Source organism: Rhinopithecus roxellana, chromosome 8, assembly GCF_007565055.1.
Source record: "Rhinopithecus roxellana isolate Shanxi Qingling chromosome 8, ASM756505v1, whole genome shotgun sequence".
NCBI classification, from domain to species: Eukaryota; Metazoa; Chordata; class Mammalia; order Primates; family Cercopithecidae; genus Rhinopithecus; species Rhinopithecus roxellana.
The window spans coordinates 37,429,674-37,448,384 of NC_044556.1; the positions used below are offsets into that span (position 1 = coordinate 37,429,674).

General features: G+C 36.7%; 1 protein-coding gene across 1 annotated transcript; it reads left to right on the forward strand.

Annotated features, from left to right (window-relative positions):
* Window positions 1-9,394: 9,394 nt before the first annotated feature.
* TSHB (thyroid stimulating hormone subunit beta) lies at window positions 9,395-10,258 on the forward strand. Its single transcript, XM_030935141.1, has 2 exons — window positions 9,395-9,556; window positions 10,004-10,258. Exons 1-2 carry the CDS (start codon window positions 9,395-9,397, stop codon window positions 10,256-10,258), a joined length of 417 nt encoding a protein of 138 aa, XP_030791001.1.
* The last annotated feature ends 8,453 nt before the right edge of the window (window positions 10,259-18,711 follow it).

Consider the following 18,711-nt stretch of genomic DNA (forward strand, 5'->3'; position numbering starts at 1 on the left):
CTTAATTTCAAAAAATGTTTTGAAATAGAAAAGAACTTGCATACATTCATGTAAATCTGGTATACAAGGGGTTTTAATCTGTTACCAAAAGAGAAAAGTAAATTGACATAATTTTTATACATATTAAATCAATTTTGTCTTCTCACTTGAGAGCTTTAAAATAATAAAATGATCAATATGCAAATAGGGTGAACTCTATTTGCTACCAATTATCTGTATTAAGGAAAAAAGCATTGAAAGGAATTAAGTAAACAAACAGGTTTTATTTCATGTTGCAGGCCATTTTAATATGATTCTTACTGATAACTCAAACTTAAGATGACTAAACCGATTTTTTTAAAAGTGTTTATATATTGTCCAGGATTTTAAAATTGTATGGATATAGAGAATAGTAGGAGCTAGAAAAGTACTCAATCTTTGGGGTAAAGGATAATGTCAGTAAATCTGATTCATATTTTAATGCCACTTCTCTGTTTAGCTAACAAAAGAGTGTGAGTGTTTGCTTTTCTTTGAAAATGAGTTAAAATTTTAATGCAATGAAACTGATGTCAAGAAACTTGGATGTTAGCCTGACTGTGCCTGTAACTATCTATAGAGCATCAGAGCATTAAATAACCTCTCCATGGATGCAAAATGTCAGAATAGGATCTATGCTTCCATTTATTTATATAATCAGTATTTACTGAGTACCTAATACATAACAGAGGCTGGTTTGGATTCTGAAGATATGGTGATGAGCAAGACAAATAAAGCTTCCATTTAAATTGCTTACAGTCTAGTTGGAAAGGGAGAGACAGAGAATATATAAACAAATACAGTATCAGAAAACACTAAATGCAATTAAGAAAACATGAGATAACAGGATAAAAAGTGACAGTGGCAGTAGGCTGCATTAGACTTGGTGGTCAAGGAAGGGTTTTCTAAATAAGTAATTTTTAAGCTGAGATGATAAGGAGAAAGCCATTCAAAGACTTGTTGAAAGGTTGCTCCATAGAACAAGTTTGGAATGTTCGAAGAGACATAATAAATAAAAGGTGGAGGGAGGTGGGTATGACGTGAAGTTAGACAAATAGGCACAGATCATTTCCACCTACCATATTTTTTTTATCAGTTTTATTGAGGTATAATTGACATACAATAAATTGCATATATTAGTTTCCTAGGACTGCCATAGCACAGTACCATAAACTGAGGGGTTTAAAACAACAGAGATTTATTTTCTCACAGCTCTAGAGGCCAGAAGTCCAAGATCAAGGTGTCTGCAGGGCCATGTTCCCTGTGAAGCTGCTGAGCTAGGATGTATTCCAGGCCTCTATTGTAGCTTCTGGCAGTCCTTGGTTTGAGGCAACATAATTTCATTCTTCACATGGCATTCTCCTTGTTCATGTGTCTGCGTCCAAATTTCCTCTTTTCGTAAGGGGATATATCCAATCATATTGGTTAGTGGCCTACTTTACTCCAGTGTTATTTCATATTAATTAATTTCATTTATAATGAACTTATTTCCAAAAAAGGTCACATTCTGATATACTACAGTTTAGAACTTCAACATTTGAAATTTGGGGGTACATAATTCAACCCCTAACCCTGCATATATTTTGATAGGTTTTAACATATGTATATCCTATAAAACCATCATCACAATCAAGATAATGAACATATTTTTCACCTCCTAAATGTTTCCTCTGCCCCTTGGAAATCCTCTTTCTTCCCCTTCCTTGTCTTTTCTCATCCCCAGGCAATCATTAATCTGCTTTCTGTCTTACATTAATTTGTATTTTCTGGTATTTTATATAAACAGAATTATATGGCATGTACTCTGTTTTGGTCTATGTTAATAATATTAAGATTATAACATTATTGATATTAATGTCCCTACTATGTCAGTAGTTTATTCCTATTTATTGCTGGCAAACATTCTATTGCATATGTATGACATATTTGTTTATCACCTGTGGATGGGCATTCAGTTTGTTTCCAGTTTGGGACTATTAAAAATAAAGATGCTATAAATGTTTGTGTAAAAGTTCATGGATGGGTATATCCTATTATTTCTCTTAGATAAATACTTAGGAGTGGAATGGTTAGGTCATATTGTAGGTGTATGTTTAACTTTTTGAGAGACTTATGAACTGACAAACTTGTACCATTTTATGTTTCCATGAAACATTGTATGCAAATTTCAGTTGCTCCACATCCTTGCTAACCCTTGGTATTTCCAATTTTTAAATTTTAGGCAGCCCAAGAAGTGTGTAGTGCTATGTCATTGAGGTCTTAATTTGCTTATCTCTGAGACTAATGATGAAAATTTTTCATCTGTTTAGTTCCCATCTATATAATTTTGTGAAATGTCTATTCAAACATTTGCTTATTTAAAAAATTGGATAATTTTTTTCTTACAGTTGAGTATTGCAAGTTCTTCATATATTCTGTATACAAGTTCTTTATCTTATATATAATTTGCAAGTTTCTTTTCTTTCAGTTTGTGGTATGTCTTTGTTGTTTTAACAATGCCTTTTGAAGAGAGAAGTTCTTAATTCTGACAGAGTCCAATTTATTGTTTTTGAAAATGGATCATGCTGTTGGTGTTATATCTAAGAAAGTTTTGCCTAATTCAAGTTTTGCCTAACAAAAGTTTTATTCCATGCTTTCTTCTAGAAGTTTTAGAATTTTAGTTTTTATATTTCATGTTAACATTTGTATATGATGCAAGCTATGTATTGAAGTTATTTATTTATTTTTAAAAAGTATTTATTTTTATATATGGATAACGAATTGTTCCAGCACCATTTGTTGAAAATACTATTTATTCTCTACATAATTTCACTTTCACCTTTCTTGAAAGTCATTTGACCACATGTGTGCAGGTTTATTACTGGACCATATTTTGTTCCAACGATCTGTCTTACCACCACTTTCTTAATACCATAGTTTTACAATCTTGAAATCAGCAATTCAATAAGATTTTCTACATAGATGGTCATGTTGTATGTGAATAAAATTTTACTCCTTCCTTTCCCATCTGAATGTCTTTTTTCCTTTGGCTTATTGCATTAACATTACATGTACAGTACAGTGTTTAATAGAAGATGCAAAAGCAGACATTTTTGCCTTTTTCCTGATCTTAGAGGAATGATATTAATCATATATTTTTGCTGATGCCTTTTATTAAGTTAGGAAGTTTTCTTCTATTCCAAGTTTCCTGAAAATTTTTTCAGGAATATATGTTGGATTTTGTCAAATGCTTTTGTGTATGTGGTTGTGTGTGTGTGCGTGTGTGTGTGTTTCCATTGAGATCATCGTAAGCCTTTTATTTTTTAGTCTGTTAGTATGGTGAATTTTCTTAATTGAATGCAAACTAAACTTGCATTCCTGAAATAAATTCCACTTTGACCATGATGTATTATTCTTTTTATGTACTGTTTATTTTGTTTTGCTAAATTTTGTGAAGAATTTTTGTATCTCTGTTCATTTCATGAGGGTTATTAGTTTGTGGTTTTCTTTTTTGATAATGTCTTTCTTGTGAACTCTGTCTGCCTTGGGGATCCATGGACTCCCAGGTCTCTCTCTTCAATTCGGTGATGCTTGTGGTCTCTGCCTTGGTAACCTTTCCTGCCCTATGGCTCAGAAACTTTCTCCAGGCAGTTTTTTCCTGTTTGTTTCCTATGTCTCTCAGATCACGTACTTTTGTTACCTGATGTCCAATATGTATAGAGACATTATTTTATATATTTTGTATTGTTTTATAATTATTTTGGGTGAGAAAGTAAACCTGGATCAGAAGCACAAATTCAACATGCCTGGATTCTTTTAACAGTATGAGATCATATACATTAAGGCCTCTTTAGCAAGAAAATCACTACCCAAATGCATGATATTTATTATAGTTCTAGCAACAGGCCAAGTGTTTATATAGTTGCCCATTACATATGTACACACACACACACACACACACACATATATATATATATCTCCCAGGGATAGGTATATAAATCCACTAGAAAATGAGCTCCTGAATCAATGCTTTATACAAAGGAGGCACTCATTCCATTAGAAACACATATGTAATGTTCTTCCATTTATCATACTCTTGTGTTAGCGTCTTGTCTGAAATTAGATTAGCACCCTCATTTCCATTTCCCTGTTTTCAAAATTATCTTATTACATAGTAGCTCACATTCCCAAGACTTTGGAGCCCCTGGCATGGCCATTTCTCGGTATATATCTGTTAAACGAAATATGGCCTGAGGATACCTCTGTGTTGTGAGTTCCTACATAATGAACTGCAACCTAACTTAGTATGTAAACTAACTGCAAGCCTAACTTAGGAGTATACTTTGGTAACAAACAGCTGACTTTCAGCTCATCACAGCAGCTGAGCTTCAATCAATTATAGGCAGCCAGCTGATCAGACTTTGTCCAAGTAAGGCAAGTGGTGATCTATAATGAAATAAAGCTGTTTCTGTATCTCATTTCTACTTTCTGTTCATAAATGCTGTCTGCCCACATTGAGGAGCAGAGTTCTGTGAATCTCTTCTGATTCTGAGGGCTGCCTGATTCAACAATCATTTGCTCAATTAAACTGACAAAAACAAGCAATGGGGAAAGGATTCCCTATTCAATAAATGGTGCTGAGATAACTGGCTAAGCATATGCAGAAGATTGAAACTGGATCCCTTCCCCACACTGTATAGAAAAATCAACTCAACATGGATTAAAGCCTTAAATGTAAAACCTAAAACTGTAAATACTCTGGAGGATAACCTCAGAAATATCATTCCGGATGTAGGACCAGGCAAAGATTTCATGACAAAGACGACAAATGTAACTTCAACAAAAACAAAAATTGATAAATGGGACCTTTAACTAAAGAGCTTCTGCATTATGACCCAGAAATGTTCTCCAGTCTGTTTCTCCCTGTCTGCTTCCCATCTCTCTAGGATCGTGTACTTTTGTTACCTGGTATAACAGCGAAAGAAACTATCAACGGAATAAACACACAACCTACAGAATGGGAGAAAATGTTTGCAAACTATGCATCTGACAAAGGTCTAATACCCAGAATGCATAAGAAGCTTAAACAAATTTATAAGCAAAAACTGAAGAACCCTGTTAAAAAGTGGGCAAAAGACATAAACAGACACTTTTCAAAAGACGATATATACGTGGCCAACAAGCATATGAAAAAATGCTCAACACCAAAAATCGTTAGAGAAGTGATACTACCTTTTCATAGAAACTAAAGCAGTCAAGCATGCCAATGTCATATAGCAAGTAAATGGCAGGGCCAAAATTTTATCTCAGGTCAGCTTGACATCCTGTCAGATGTGGCTATGTTCCTCAGACAGTCATTCTTTCACACGTGTAAATTTTACTTAATATCTTAAAATCCCCCCCAAAAGATTTTGAACTACACATTTTGTTCTAAACAAAATTTTTAGATGAGGAATAATTTTATATATCTTTACATGAACATGTAGGTAAAACTTGAAGCACTCAAGCCCTAAATAAATTTTTATTCCCAAGACTTACTTAGATGATGTTAGAGTGTTTTTTGAATTTGGCTTTTCCCATTCTGTATCTATCTTTTATTAATATTAATAAATAAATATTAATAAAGAATATATTTAAAAGGTAATTTATTTTGAAACAGGAGAGAGGAAAATGCATGCTGCAATAATGTCAGCTTCCAGGGAAAGATATTGTGAGCTTGTTTGTCTAAATACATTTTATTTGGAGTTCAGTATGAATTTTCAATAGATGCTTTTCAGATAAAAAAAGCAGTAAATCAAATGCAATTATATAACCAAGAAGATCAGAGGGGATTATCCTGAAGGGTATAAAATGAACCAAGAGCTTTTAGTTTGGGTCATCACAGCATCTGCTCACCAATGCAAAGTAAGGTAGGTGTCTATAGTAAGAAGGCTCTGTGAAATGAAATGTTCTTAAGCTATTTTTTTCATTTTCACCATTTTACCATTTTTTTAGAAAGTGGAAAATGCTGAAAGATAATTTGCTTCAATAAGCTCTAATATTTTAAATTATTGCTCCAAATTGTTTAGTAGTAGATGAAGGTGATTGAACTACATACATGAGCATAAGGAAAAAATTCATTGACTTAAAGAAAGAGAAGCAACTGGTTAGTTCACTAATGAAGGATATTTGATATTCACGGCTTTCTTCTGTTTTCATTTTGATTTAAATATTGTTGTCAATTTAATGATCTGTGTATTAAATCCTCCCAATTTCTGTACTAATGGTCATCTTTTATTAAAATATGCTTCTGGAAATGTTAGAGCAAATTCATTTTTGAGTACCTGCAGGGGTAGTGTGCTCTGTATTATAAGTTCTTTTTAGTTATTTAACAGTTAAACCGCCATTGATAGTGTTCAGCACACACACACCTGCTGTATAGCACATTTTGCTTTCTAGAAAAATATACTGCTTTAGTGAAGTTCCAGGATTATTCATAGGATGGGCAATTAGTTCTTTTCATAGTAAGGGATTTGGAGAGTAAAAATTAATGAAGGAAATTGGCAGAGCAGAGAGGAAAGTGTTTATTAAGAATGAAGCATTGGGAGCAAAAATAAGAGGAAAAAAGAGAGGAAAGGGGCAAAGGAAAGAACATATCTTGGAATAAGAAAACATGTTGACAGTAGGGACATATATGGTCATGCATCTGAAGAAGGCATCTCATTATTTAGGCCCTGCCTGAAACCATGCCTTCTATGTTTAGGTACCCAACAAATTATTTATGATGATTTCAGATGATTAAGTGGCAAAGATGAGAACCCAGATGACGATGAAGAAGAAATTGTGGCGTATCACAGAGGAAGGGATTAACTAACACTGATTTGTACAGTGTTATATAGCTATATGATCTTTCTTATATAGAGTGCCAAGTGTTTCACGTGTATTGTTTTATTCTTTTTATGACTTTAGGAAGGGACATATGGAAAAATGAAGGCACAAAGACATTAAATTACTCAGTTGCACACAACCGCAATTAAATCCTGAAGTAGAATTTAGATCACTAACTCTTAATCAATCAGTCAATCAGATCTGACACTAATTTATCATATAGAATTACAGACTATTTGTGCTGCGAAGATTTTCACGATCATCTTCCGGTTCTAAGTCTTCCTTTTATAGATGAGAACGTTGAGGCCCAGAAAGATTCTGTGGGTGAAGTTTTACTATTTGCAATAAAGAAGTAAAGGAAAAAGCACAGTTCTTGCTTTCTTTATGCCCACAAAGTTGTACAGCTACTGTGGCTGGTAATTCAGCACTTTCATTTTCTACTTTTGTTACTTTAGAGTTCTACATTTATAGGAGAAACTTAAAAAAATATAGAGTATCCATAGTAAGTATGACAATAACAGGAAAACCAAAACAAATTTTCATCCTACATTTTAAAAAGGGTCAGGTGTACTTGTCACTTTCTATTTTGCAGATGGGGAAATAACACCCAAACAGATTATACATTTTAGTCAAGTTCTCACAGATTTATGGAAGAATTCTGTTTCTTAATTTTTTAGACCAATATTTTCATCACCAGGTCACCACATCGATTTTATACAGAATCATAGAGCTAAAAGTTAAATTATGTGAAGTTAATTGTTTCCTATAGAAAAAACTCAGTAGCTGGCTGTCTAAACAAGCAAGAACTATAACGACCATGATGGGTAAGCATTTTACGTAATTTAGCAGGTTAGTAATGTTAAGATCCTACAGAGGATCCTCAAGGTCCGTATCTCTAAAATACTGGAACCAACTCTGTACCATAGAGGGAGCTGACATTTGAGAAGCGCTTGAGAAAGCCAGGTTCCATGAGTAAGGAATTTGTATGTTTTTTGCTCCTTAACTCAAATACCAAAAAAAACCCCTCCATAGAATGTTTGAATATGCAACATTTCATTTAAAAGAATTTGTGAGAAAAACCCCTGTTTTTTTTAACCTTTGAAAGTTAAGTCTTCCTAAAATGGGTTACTTTCTTGTGTAATAAGAAGTATAGTAAACATAAATCTTTGATAATTGTAGGTCTTACAGTCATAATCTGGACTCTTTCAGAGCACTAGAACAATCTGTATTTTTATTATTTGTGTTCATATTAGCTCCTCCACTGGACAGTCACCCCTTTAGGTAAAGGACCGTATCTTTTCCATTTGTGTCTGTCAGTGCCTGGTTCAGACGCTCAATATATGTTTATTTAATTTATCTGCAATTCTCATTCTACGAATAGAAGGTTGATTGAAATGACCACTAATCTCTGGAATCTGAAATTTAAAATAAATCCCTGGTAACCTGCGTAATGTGGTTTTCATGGTTTCTCATAAGTTGATTGAAAAAAAAAATCCTGGTTAACTGAGGCTGAACCTATGAGGTTTCAGTTAACATAGGTTTTAGTGTATATAGCTTAAAGATGCTGTTGAGGTATAACTGACAGATTTGGGGAAATCTTGGTACTTCTGATTATTGGACAAAAATATTTTGTAAATTATAATTTATTTAATAGAACAAGCAAACAAGTTTATGTTCATAGACAACAATATTACTCCACTAAGGTATATATTTTCTTTACTGACAATGATACTTGAGAATGAAAAAAATCCAAACACATCTAGCTAGCTGTACAATATTTGTAAGATTAAAAAAAAACTTCTTAAATCTTCAAGGTGATCAACTTACATCCAAAAGTCTGAAATTTAATTACCCTTCCTCAGTAGTGGAACTAAAATAATTATGTCATAACATTATCCAGAGGTATAATGATATCAATATCATATCAATGTCATATTGATATGATATATCCAATATATCATATAAATATAACTATATCCAATCAATACATATTGATAATGATATCCAATTGATATTGAATAAGTTCTTCATCACGCAAGCTCTATTGAGATGCATGTTCTGTTTCTGCCTGAGGCACTGTGGATCCTCTATTTTCTTCCATGCATCCAAAAATTATTTAATATTCCTGGCTAATCCATAATGGAGCTGTCATCCTTGATTGCATTCTTCTAATTGTGTCAACTTTTTTTTTGCCTGTTAATCTTTTTGAGAACAAATTACATACCTCTTCTGTGTAAATAATCTTTTATTTGTTCCAACTGTACATATTTCAACCTTAAAGGGATATCCTAAGGGTTTGGAAGTGGGATCAGGGGGTTCCTAGATTTCTGAGTTAGCCCCTTAACACCAGTGGTAATTTTAGTTGACCTTTTTTGGACTTTATCTTTCTGGCATCTTCCTTGACCAAATGGTAGAATTATAAGCATGATTATATGCATTGGGATGGTATTGAGGTTTGGTTATACTTTTTCTTGGCTTATTTGCCCTTTCTGATTTTAACCAATAGGTTCTTTAATTTTGTCTTTGATTTAGCATGACTGCTGTCTTTCTGATGTCCATGCTTTTTGGCCTTGCATGTGGGCAAGCGATGTCTTTTTGTATTCCCACTGAGTATACAATGCACATCGAAAGGAGAGAGTGTGCTTATTGCCTAACCATCAACACCACCATCTGTGCTGGATATTGTATGACACGGGTATGTAGTTCATGTTACTTCTTTTGGCTGTAAATTATATAAGCCTTTAAGAAGTCTGTTCCTGTATAGAAAGGAAATGAAATAAATCACAACCTCGTTTCCCAAATCTAATGGTTATTGACTCCTTAGAAGCAGAGTACACAGGTTACAATATTATGTGAATCTACTCAGTACAATGGATGCAGATAATTCTATAACAGTTTTATGTCCCAGATTTACTTAAACCTTATCTTGTTCCCATGATCAATGATAAAAGAGAGGAGGGTGTCACTTTTGTCTCTGTAGAATTCAGCGTGGTTAAGTTGGTATTGGAGAATGAGGCTAAAGAATTCTTTCCCAGTTGTATTTGTGATGAAGGAATATAAGTGAATTTATTTTTATGTTTCTATTTCTATATGTTTCCTAAAGTCCTGTCACATTATGTTCTCTTTTCTGTTCTTTCCTCAGGATATCAGTGGCAAACTGCTTCTTCCCAAATATGCTCTGTCCCAGGATGTTTGCACATATAGAGACTTCATCTACAGGACTGTAGAAATACCAGGATGCCCACTCCATGTCGCTCCCTATTTTTCCTATCCTGTTGCTTTAAGTTGTAAGTGTGGCAAGTGCAATACTGACTATAGTGACTGTATACATGAGGCCATCAAGACAAACTACTGTACCAAACCTCAGAAGTCTTATCTGGTAGGATTTTCTGTCTAATAGTGATATAATTTGCAATTTGGTTAAATGTGCTTGCCTGAAATAAAGCTAACAAAAATATTATGTTTGACAATATCTTATGTTCATTTTGAGATTTATTTAATCCATATCCATACCTACACAGGCGTTAGAGAGCTTAAGCGGTTTTAGAAGAAAAGTTGAATGAATGGGCCTTTTGGGCTCAGTCGAAGGATGGTTTTCACGTGAAAGAGCAGAGTGGAGGTAAAATGGAGAACAGGGATATGAAATGCCAAAAAACTCGCCTTGAGCAGTCTCTCCTAACAGAGGGCCAGGAGGTTTCTGTGATATAGAAAGTGAATGTGGGATGACTACAGAGTTATGAAGAGTAATGTGATCAAAAGCTGAAGGAACACATGGTGTCAGAATACTGGGGACATCTACTTCAAAAGGCTAGAAGCAGGGCTGGCATGGAGGTGGGGAGTAAGGAGCATGTGGAATCTACAATGTAGTGCTTTATTCCTGGTCATTCAAATGCACTGGATAAAACTCCACCCAAACTCAGAAAAGTCTAGGAACTATTTTCTCTTCTTTCTTTTTTCTGTTTTTTTTTTGGGGGGGGCAGTGGGGGAGATGGAATCTTGCTCTGTTGCTCAGGCTGGAGTGCAGTGGTGCGATCTCGGCTCACTGCAAGCTCCGCCTCCTGGGTTCACGCCATTCTCCTGCCTCAGCCTCCCGAGTAGCTGGACTACAGGTGCCCACCACCATGCTTGGCTAATTTTTTTTGTATTTTTAGTAGAGACGGGGTTTCACCATCTTGGCCAGGATGGTCTCGATCTCCTGACCTCGTGATCCACCTGCCTTGGCCTCCCAAAGTGCTGGGATTACAGGCCTGAGCCACCGCGCCTGGCCTATTTTCGTTAATTAATTACTCTGGTGCACCAACTGACCTATAAAAGTTATACCCCAAAAAGTCAGTTTACAAAGCCTAGAAAAGAGGCCACGATCACTTTACATGTGAAAGTCTAAATCCTTCGTAGTCCTTCAAGTAATAGGAGATGCTTTTCAGCATTTATACCAAAAGCAACTGGGGCTGTTTTGCCTTTTAATGTAATGAAAAACTAGTATGACTGTAAAAGGTTTTAGGGATGGGGGAGAGTGCAAAGGGATTTGAGAGAGTGGAATTATCCTAAATTTTAATCTAAACCTTCATCAATATTGAAACACTGTTTTCTGGTAAATGTGCTTGGTAAGCAGCTGTTTATTTTTCTTCTCCTTCCTTAGATACTCTTTCATGAGAATTTGGTTTCAACAGATGACTGACATGAGACAGACCTAGTGCCCTGTAGACTTGATCTCAAAAAGATGATATATCCTCTATTTGTCCTTTCCTTTTCATTCACACTGCCCCCACCAAGGCAAAAAACAGTTTTCAGCAGGGCCAGTTGCCTTTGCTGCATTCTACAGCCACCAGTTAAATTCAGCTAGGCATACTGTAAATGTCTGTATGCTGATTAGTACAATGGGGAGGGAATAGATGTGTATTTACATACAAAAGTCAGAACTCACATTATTTTACTTTAATGTCTGAAGTTGATATTTATGTGGTCTCCACATATTAATCTAGGGTTTTGGGTTCTCATATCAGCTGATAACATGGACATTTAAAGCTGCATACCACTTAAAACTGTATGTCAAATATAGATCTTTGATTAATAAATACAAAGTCTAATGTTCAAATCTAACTGGCACTAGTCACAAATGCCTTCATGGATTCTGAAAAAGTTTTCTCAAGGATTTGAACTGAGTCTCAGTGTAATAAAAATTCTTTTATAAAGGTAACTTCCACTCTGCTGTTCACTGTTGGGTTCTTCCCTACTTGCTCATCTCTCCTGGTTAATTCCCACTTATAAGACAACTCTAGCTCACTTTCTCTACTTCTGCTACCCTCCTTCTACCTGATGTTTCTGCCTGCTTAGCATCCATGTCTCTTTTTCCAGTAGCTGCACCTTGATTTCCCTCTGGCATTCTCTTCACTTCCAGTTTGAGTTCAAGTGGTTTCAGTGGGGATGATGAGGGTGGGTATGCTACTAGGCTCAACCAAACCTGGACTATTAGCAAGACAAGTGATTGGCCTGTTGGGGTTCCTAAACTGATAAAATGTGAGCCTGGAGTTGCTGCTGGCCATCTTTGGCATCCCTTGGAAACAGCTAGCTCTCCAATCCAGTGGAGAGCAAGAGAGACTGAGGAAAGAGAGGCCTATTGTTATCATTTGAGCCTAATCTGAAGCTGGCTTCTCCCCTTAAAAGAAACCATAACTCCCCTTTTCTGCCCAGTTAGAGTTAGGTTTCTGACACTTGTGCAACTGAGAAGTTCTGATGAATTCAGCATCTTTCCCACTAGTTTCAGAAGATGCTCTTAATTCCATTCCTCATCTCCCCCAGGACTTTGCTGTTTGCTCTTATATTTTCTCTTGCTTCCTTTTTCTTGAGTATGAAGCATCCTTAAATCTCTTCCCATCATAAAAAAAGCAAAAGCAAAAAAACAACCCTCTCTTGATCCTCTGCAACCATCTAGTTATTTGCCCCCTCTCTCCTTGAGTTCTTATTTCAAGTTTTTGTGTGTGTGTGTGTGGAAGAGTCCACTACACTAAACAGCTACTTCCTTGCTTCTCATTCTCTTCACAATCATTACAATTTGGCTTCCACTATTGTCCCGTCTTGAAATTGTTTTCAGTAAGGTCAACAATGACTTGCTAATGGGCCAGTATGCAGGACAAGTGTTAGTCCCAATCTGCCTTGACCTCCCTTCTTCCCTAGAGGGCCCAGTGGTCCTCACATATCTGGATTCACAATGCAATACATCTTATCCTAGCAGCCTTGCCAATGCACCAGGATGTTTTAGTTTTGTTGTTTTTAAGTAGGACCCAGAGTTCTTTGTCTTACCACCAAGAAAATTAAGGAACATAAACACTAGGGTGAGGATGAAGCGAAAGTTTAATAAGCGAAAGGAGAAAGCTCTCCTTTAGGGGAGCTGCGACCTGAAAGAGGGTTGCCATTCTACAGTGGAATACAAGGGCTTTTATAAACAGGCTAGTAGGGCAAGACATTTCATTTACATAAGGTGTGAAAAAATGGTTAGGACTAGGTGTTTCATTTGCATAAGACACAAATTCCTGACAGCTCCTCCCTGTCCTTTTAGTATGCATGTGGACTCTTAGCCTAAGTTACTCTATGTTACTTAGTGTCCCTTACTGTGCATGTCTAAGGGGGCCGAATTCTCCATTGTGGACTTGCCAGGTTCTGTGTTACTGCTCTTGGGCCTGTTTCAAGCAAGCTCCCTCCTCCCTCCCCTGTGCAAACTCTCTTATCTGCATATGTTCAAAAAGGAAAGGAATGTGCTCACTGAAGCCTACTGTGTATAAGTGACCCTTACTAATTACACAGAAGGCATCTTCGTAGTGGACCTTGCCTCCTTATCTATGTTTGCAGTCTGATCTTTCAGGCTGTTCCTTTGTTAGACAAAAGGAATCCTATGGAGGACTTATCCTAGCTATGTGCCTAACTGGTTCCTTTCTCTCTTTTTCCTCATTATGGCATTTATAACCAGTCTTAATCAAGATGAAATCCACATTTTCTCCTTTTTCATGTTTTCTTTCTACCCTCCTTCTCCAAGAGGACTCAAAAGCTATGCCATGGTCTTTAGCAGGCAACAGTAATGTAGGTCTGGACTGTACTTTTGCTTGGTGATTTTGCTTGATTCTGTAGTGACGAAGATTCCAAACTTTGTGAAAGGAAGGCCAGTGTGGAGATAACTTTATGTGTCATATTGACACTTTGGGCATTCATATTGACATTTGGAGCATATGAGAAACTTGAGTTTGTATTAATTCAGCCTTGGATATCCTAAGGACTTATACCCATTAAAGACAGTTTTGATGGCAGTTGTTCAAGTAACTGTTATCCCCAGGAGATAAGCCACAGGAACAGTGGATTCCTGGAATGTATTTACCCTTTGTTGTTATAATGAGGATATTTAAAAAATCATTTTGCATTGGTGAAGTCTTTTTACCTTTCAAAAGAAACTTACATATAGTGGCTTACAGGTACATGTTACAGTAAAAAATGAAGAATCATGCTGAAAAAAAGTAGAAACTTTTTGTCCCTCTTAAAATATAACAACATAAATTTGATTTGGATGAGCCTGAACTAAGATGATACAGTTAATCTACTAGCTTTGAAGGCCCATGAGTGTTCTCCCCAGGGATGGGGAAAATGAAGTTGTTGAAATTGAGGAGCTGGTGGTCAAAGAAGATATCAAAGGGGCGATGAACCAGGAAAGCTGGGGTGTGGTGCACCTATTAAAGGCCCAGTGGCTTTCCCAGTGGCCATGGAAACTGCATTTTACCCATGACAGAAGGGTACCTCTTCCTTTTCATCTTTGATAAACTTGTTTCAGAAGGGAAAACTTGCTATCGCCTTCACTGCCATCTTCCCACCAGCCTCATTCTCACCCAGTCAAATCTATAAACACTGTTCACAGGGTAAGGAGAATAATTATTGTTGCTGACTGCATGGGGAAACACAATGGACCCTGCATCAGTGTGCAATTTTATAGCTTGAACCATGGATAACAAAGGAGCATTTCTAGAGAAAAGAGGTATAATTTACATAAAAAATATTAATTAAAATACAACTATAGTCAATCCTCAGTATCTGTGGGTTCTGCATCTGTGGATTTAACTAACTATAGATTGAAATAATTTGGACCAAAAAAAAAAAAAAAAAAAAAGAATGGTTGCATCTGTACTGAACATGTATAAATTTTTTTCTCGTCATTATTCCCTAAACAATAAAGTTTAGCAAGTATTTGCATAGCATTTACTTTGAATTAAGTAAATAAGTAATCTAGAAATGATTTAAACTATACATGAGGAGCTAGGAAGTGGGCCAAGATGCCGGACTAGAACCCTGCAGTGACAGTGCCCCTACCCGCAGGTACATCATCAAATTGAACAACTATCTATAAAATAAAGCACCTTCGAAATAACTAAAAAATCAGGTGAGAGATCACAGCACTTGGTTTTAATAAAACAACAAGGAAAGATGCATTAAAGAGGGTAGGAAGGACAGTATTGCATTGCCTATACCACCCCATTCCAAACCCCAGGCAGTGCAGCACAGAGAGAGAATCTGTGTGCTTAGTGGAGGGAGAGCAAAATATGAGGGATTTTGCACTGGAACTCAGAGCTGTTCTGACACAGAACACAACACCAGGCAGAATTTCTCTGATGCTCAAGAAAGGAGCATTTCAACCAGTCCTGGGACAGAGGGGCATCTTTTGCAGCAGGAGGAGGAACACAAGTCACAGCTGGCTTCACTACAGGCTGACTGAAGTGGTTTGGGGCTCCAAATAAATTCAAGGGACAGTCAGGCCATAGTGACTCTCATCTTTGGGCAAACCTTGGTTTTGCATTGGTCTTGGAGGCAGTGGGATTGGGATGTGACCTGGTGCAAACACCAGCTGCAGCAGCCATGAGTGTGCTGGTGTCACCCCACCCCAACTCCAGGCAATGCAGCAAGGAGGGAGACTCTTTCTACTTGGGGGAACAAGAGGTTACTCTTTGTCTTGCAACTGAGTACCAGCCCAGCCACAGTAAAACAAAGCACCTAGAAGAATCTTGAAGCCCCTATTTCTAGGCCATTACTCCTGGATCACACTTCTAAACCCACTCCAGACCAGGAGGGAATCCACTGCCCTGGCAGGGCAGACCCAATTCTTGGCTGGCTTTACCACCTGTTGACAAAAGTGGCCTTGGGGCTTGAATAAACATCAGTGCAGTCAGACAATAGCAGCCATGGGCCTTGAGTATCCCAGTCCTATGCTGGCTTGGGAGGTCATGGGTATCAGATGCAACTCAGTGCACTGCCAGCTGCAATGGCCACAGAGTGCTTGAGTCACCCTTCCCACAACACCAGGTGGCCAACCCCAGAGAGGGACTCCTGCTTGGGGGAAAGAGAGGGAAGAGAGTGAGGGACTTTTCCTGGGTATCCAGAAAATTCCCTTATTTTCCCCAAGTCCATCAGGGACGGGTATCCAGGAATCTGCAAAGAATCTTAGTGTACCTGGGCTTTGGACACCCTCTAGTGCTGAAATAGCTGTAATGACACAGGCTTACTGAACTCAAAACTCAGCCACCTTTGAATTCTTGGAAGGCTTTCTGAAGAAGGATGAGGGTAAACAAGGCCACACTATGAAGACTGGAATAAATACCTAACTCTTCAATGCCAAGACATCAATGAGCATCCAAAAGCATCTAGCACAAAACTTCAGGAAAATATGACCTCACCAAACGACTAAATAAGGGGCCAGTGACCAACATTAGAGTGGTGGAAATATGTGATATCTCAGACAGGAAATTCAAAATAGATGTTTCAAGGAAGCTCGATGAACTTTAAGAAAACAGACAGAAAAAAATTCAGAAATTTATTAAAGACATTTAACAAAGAGATTGAATAATAATAAAAAAGAAATAGAAATCCTGCAGCTGAAAAGTATAACTGATTAACGGAAAAATGCATAATCAGAGTGTCTCAACAGCAGAACTGATCAAGCAGAAGAAGGAGTGATTTCAAAGACAGGCTATTTGAAAATACAAAGTCAGAGGAGAAAAAAGAAAAGGGATTGAAGTACATTACGAGATCTGGAAAACAGCCTCAAAAGGACAAATCTAAGAGTTACTGGCCTAACGAGGAAGTAGAGAAAAAGATGGGGTAGAAAATTTATTCAAAGAAATAACAGATCACTTTCTAAACCTAAAGAAAGTTATGAATATCCAGGCCCAAGGAGGTTAGAAAACACCAAGCACCTTCAACCCAAATGAGACTACCCCACGGTATATAATAATTATACTCTCAAAGGTAAAGGATAAAGAAAGGATTCTAAAAGCAGCAAGGGCTGCTTTTCTTTTGAAATAAATAACATATAGAGGAGCCCCAATATGTCTTGCAGCAGACTTCTCAGCAGAAACCTTACAGGCCAGGAGGAAGTGGGATGACATATTCAAAGAGCTGAAGGAAAAAATTTTCAACTGAGAACACTGTACCCAAAAAAGCTATCCTTCAAACATAAAGGAGAAACAAAGACTTTGCCAGACAAACAAAAGCTGAGGGAGTTCATGAGCACCAGATCTGACTTACCAAAGATGCTAAAGGCAGTTCTTTAATCTAAAAGAATAGAATGCTAAAGTGTGACAAGAAATCATCAGAAGGTATAAAGCTTATTGGTAAAAGTAAATACACATTCAGAATATTCTCATACAAGAATTGTGGTGAGTAAACCACTCATATCTTTGGTATGAAGACTAAAAGACAAATCTATCAAAAATAATAACTACAATTTGTTAAGAGGTAAGTGACATAAGGCTGGATGTGGTGGCTCATGCCTGTAATCCCAGCACTTTGGGAGGCCGAGGCGGGTGGATTACCAGAGGTCAGGAGTTCTAGACCAGCCTGGCTGAAACCCTAGCTCTACTAAAAATATAAAAAATTATCCGGGTGTGGCGGCAGGCGCCTGTAATCCCAGCTACTAGGGAGGCTGAGGCAGAAGAATAGCTCGAACCCAGGAAGCAGAAGTTGCAGTGAGCTGAGATCATACCACTGAACTCCAGTCTGTGTGACAAAGTGAGATTATGTCTCAAAAAAAAAAAAAAAAAAAAAAGAGAGAGAGAGATAAACAACAAAAAAGTGAAAAAGTGGGGGAAGATGGAGTTAAATTGTTTTTTAGTTGTTTTTAAACAATTTAAAATTGGTTTTTTTTTGCTTGTTTTGTTTGCTTCTTTTCTTTGTGACCAAAGTTATCAGTTTAAAACAAGTTATTGTAACTATAAGATTTTTTTTTTGTCTCAGCCACAAAGCAAAAACCTACAATAGATACAGTAAAAATAAAATGCAGGGAATTAAAATGTAATACGAGGGACAATAACCACAGAGACAGATAGTAAGAATAAAATAAAGGACTTACGAACCAGAAAACAAATAACAAAATAGCAGTAGTGTTTACCCATCATTAATTACATGGAATGTAAACATGGACCAAATTCTCCAATTTAAAAGACACAGGGTGACTGAATGAATGAAAAAACAAGACCCAACACTTTGTCTCTTTTTAAGTCAGAAACTGTAAAAAGGAGACAAAGAAGGTCATTATATAATGGTAAAGGGATCATTCTGTAAGAGGATATAACAATTGTAAATATAATAGTACCCAACATCAGAGCACAAAAAGAGAGCTAGATTCCAGTACAATAATAGTAGGGAACCTCAAAGCCCAACTTTTGCCAATAAATAGATCACACAGAGAGAAAATTAACAAAAAATGAAACATGAAAAGTAAACTGCACGCTAGACCAAATGGACATAACTGACATTTTCAGAACATTCATCCTACTGCTGCAGAATACACATTCTTCTTGCCAGCACATAAAAACATGCTTC

What these genes read in the sequence shown, in the direction of transcription:
- TSHB (XM_030935141.1), top strand. Translation starts at nt 9,395, where the DNA reads ATGACTGCTGTCTTTCTGATGTCCATGCTTTTTGGCCTTGCATGTGGG. An exon ending in CTGGATATTGTATGACACGG is followed by an intron (nt 9,557 to 10,003) that starts GTATGTAGTTCA and finishes TTCTTTCCTCAG; the next exon opens with GATATCAGTGGCAAACTGCT.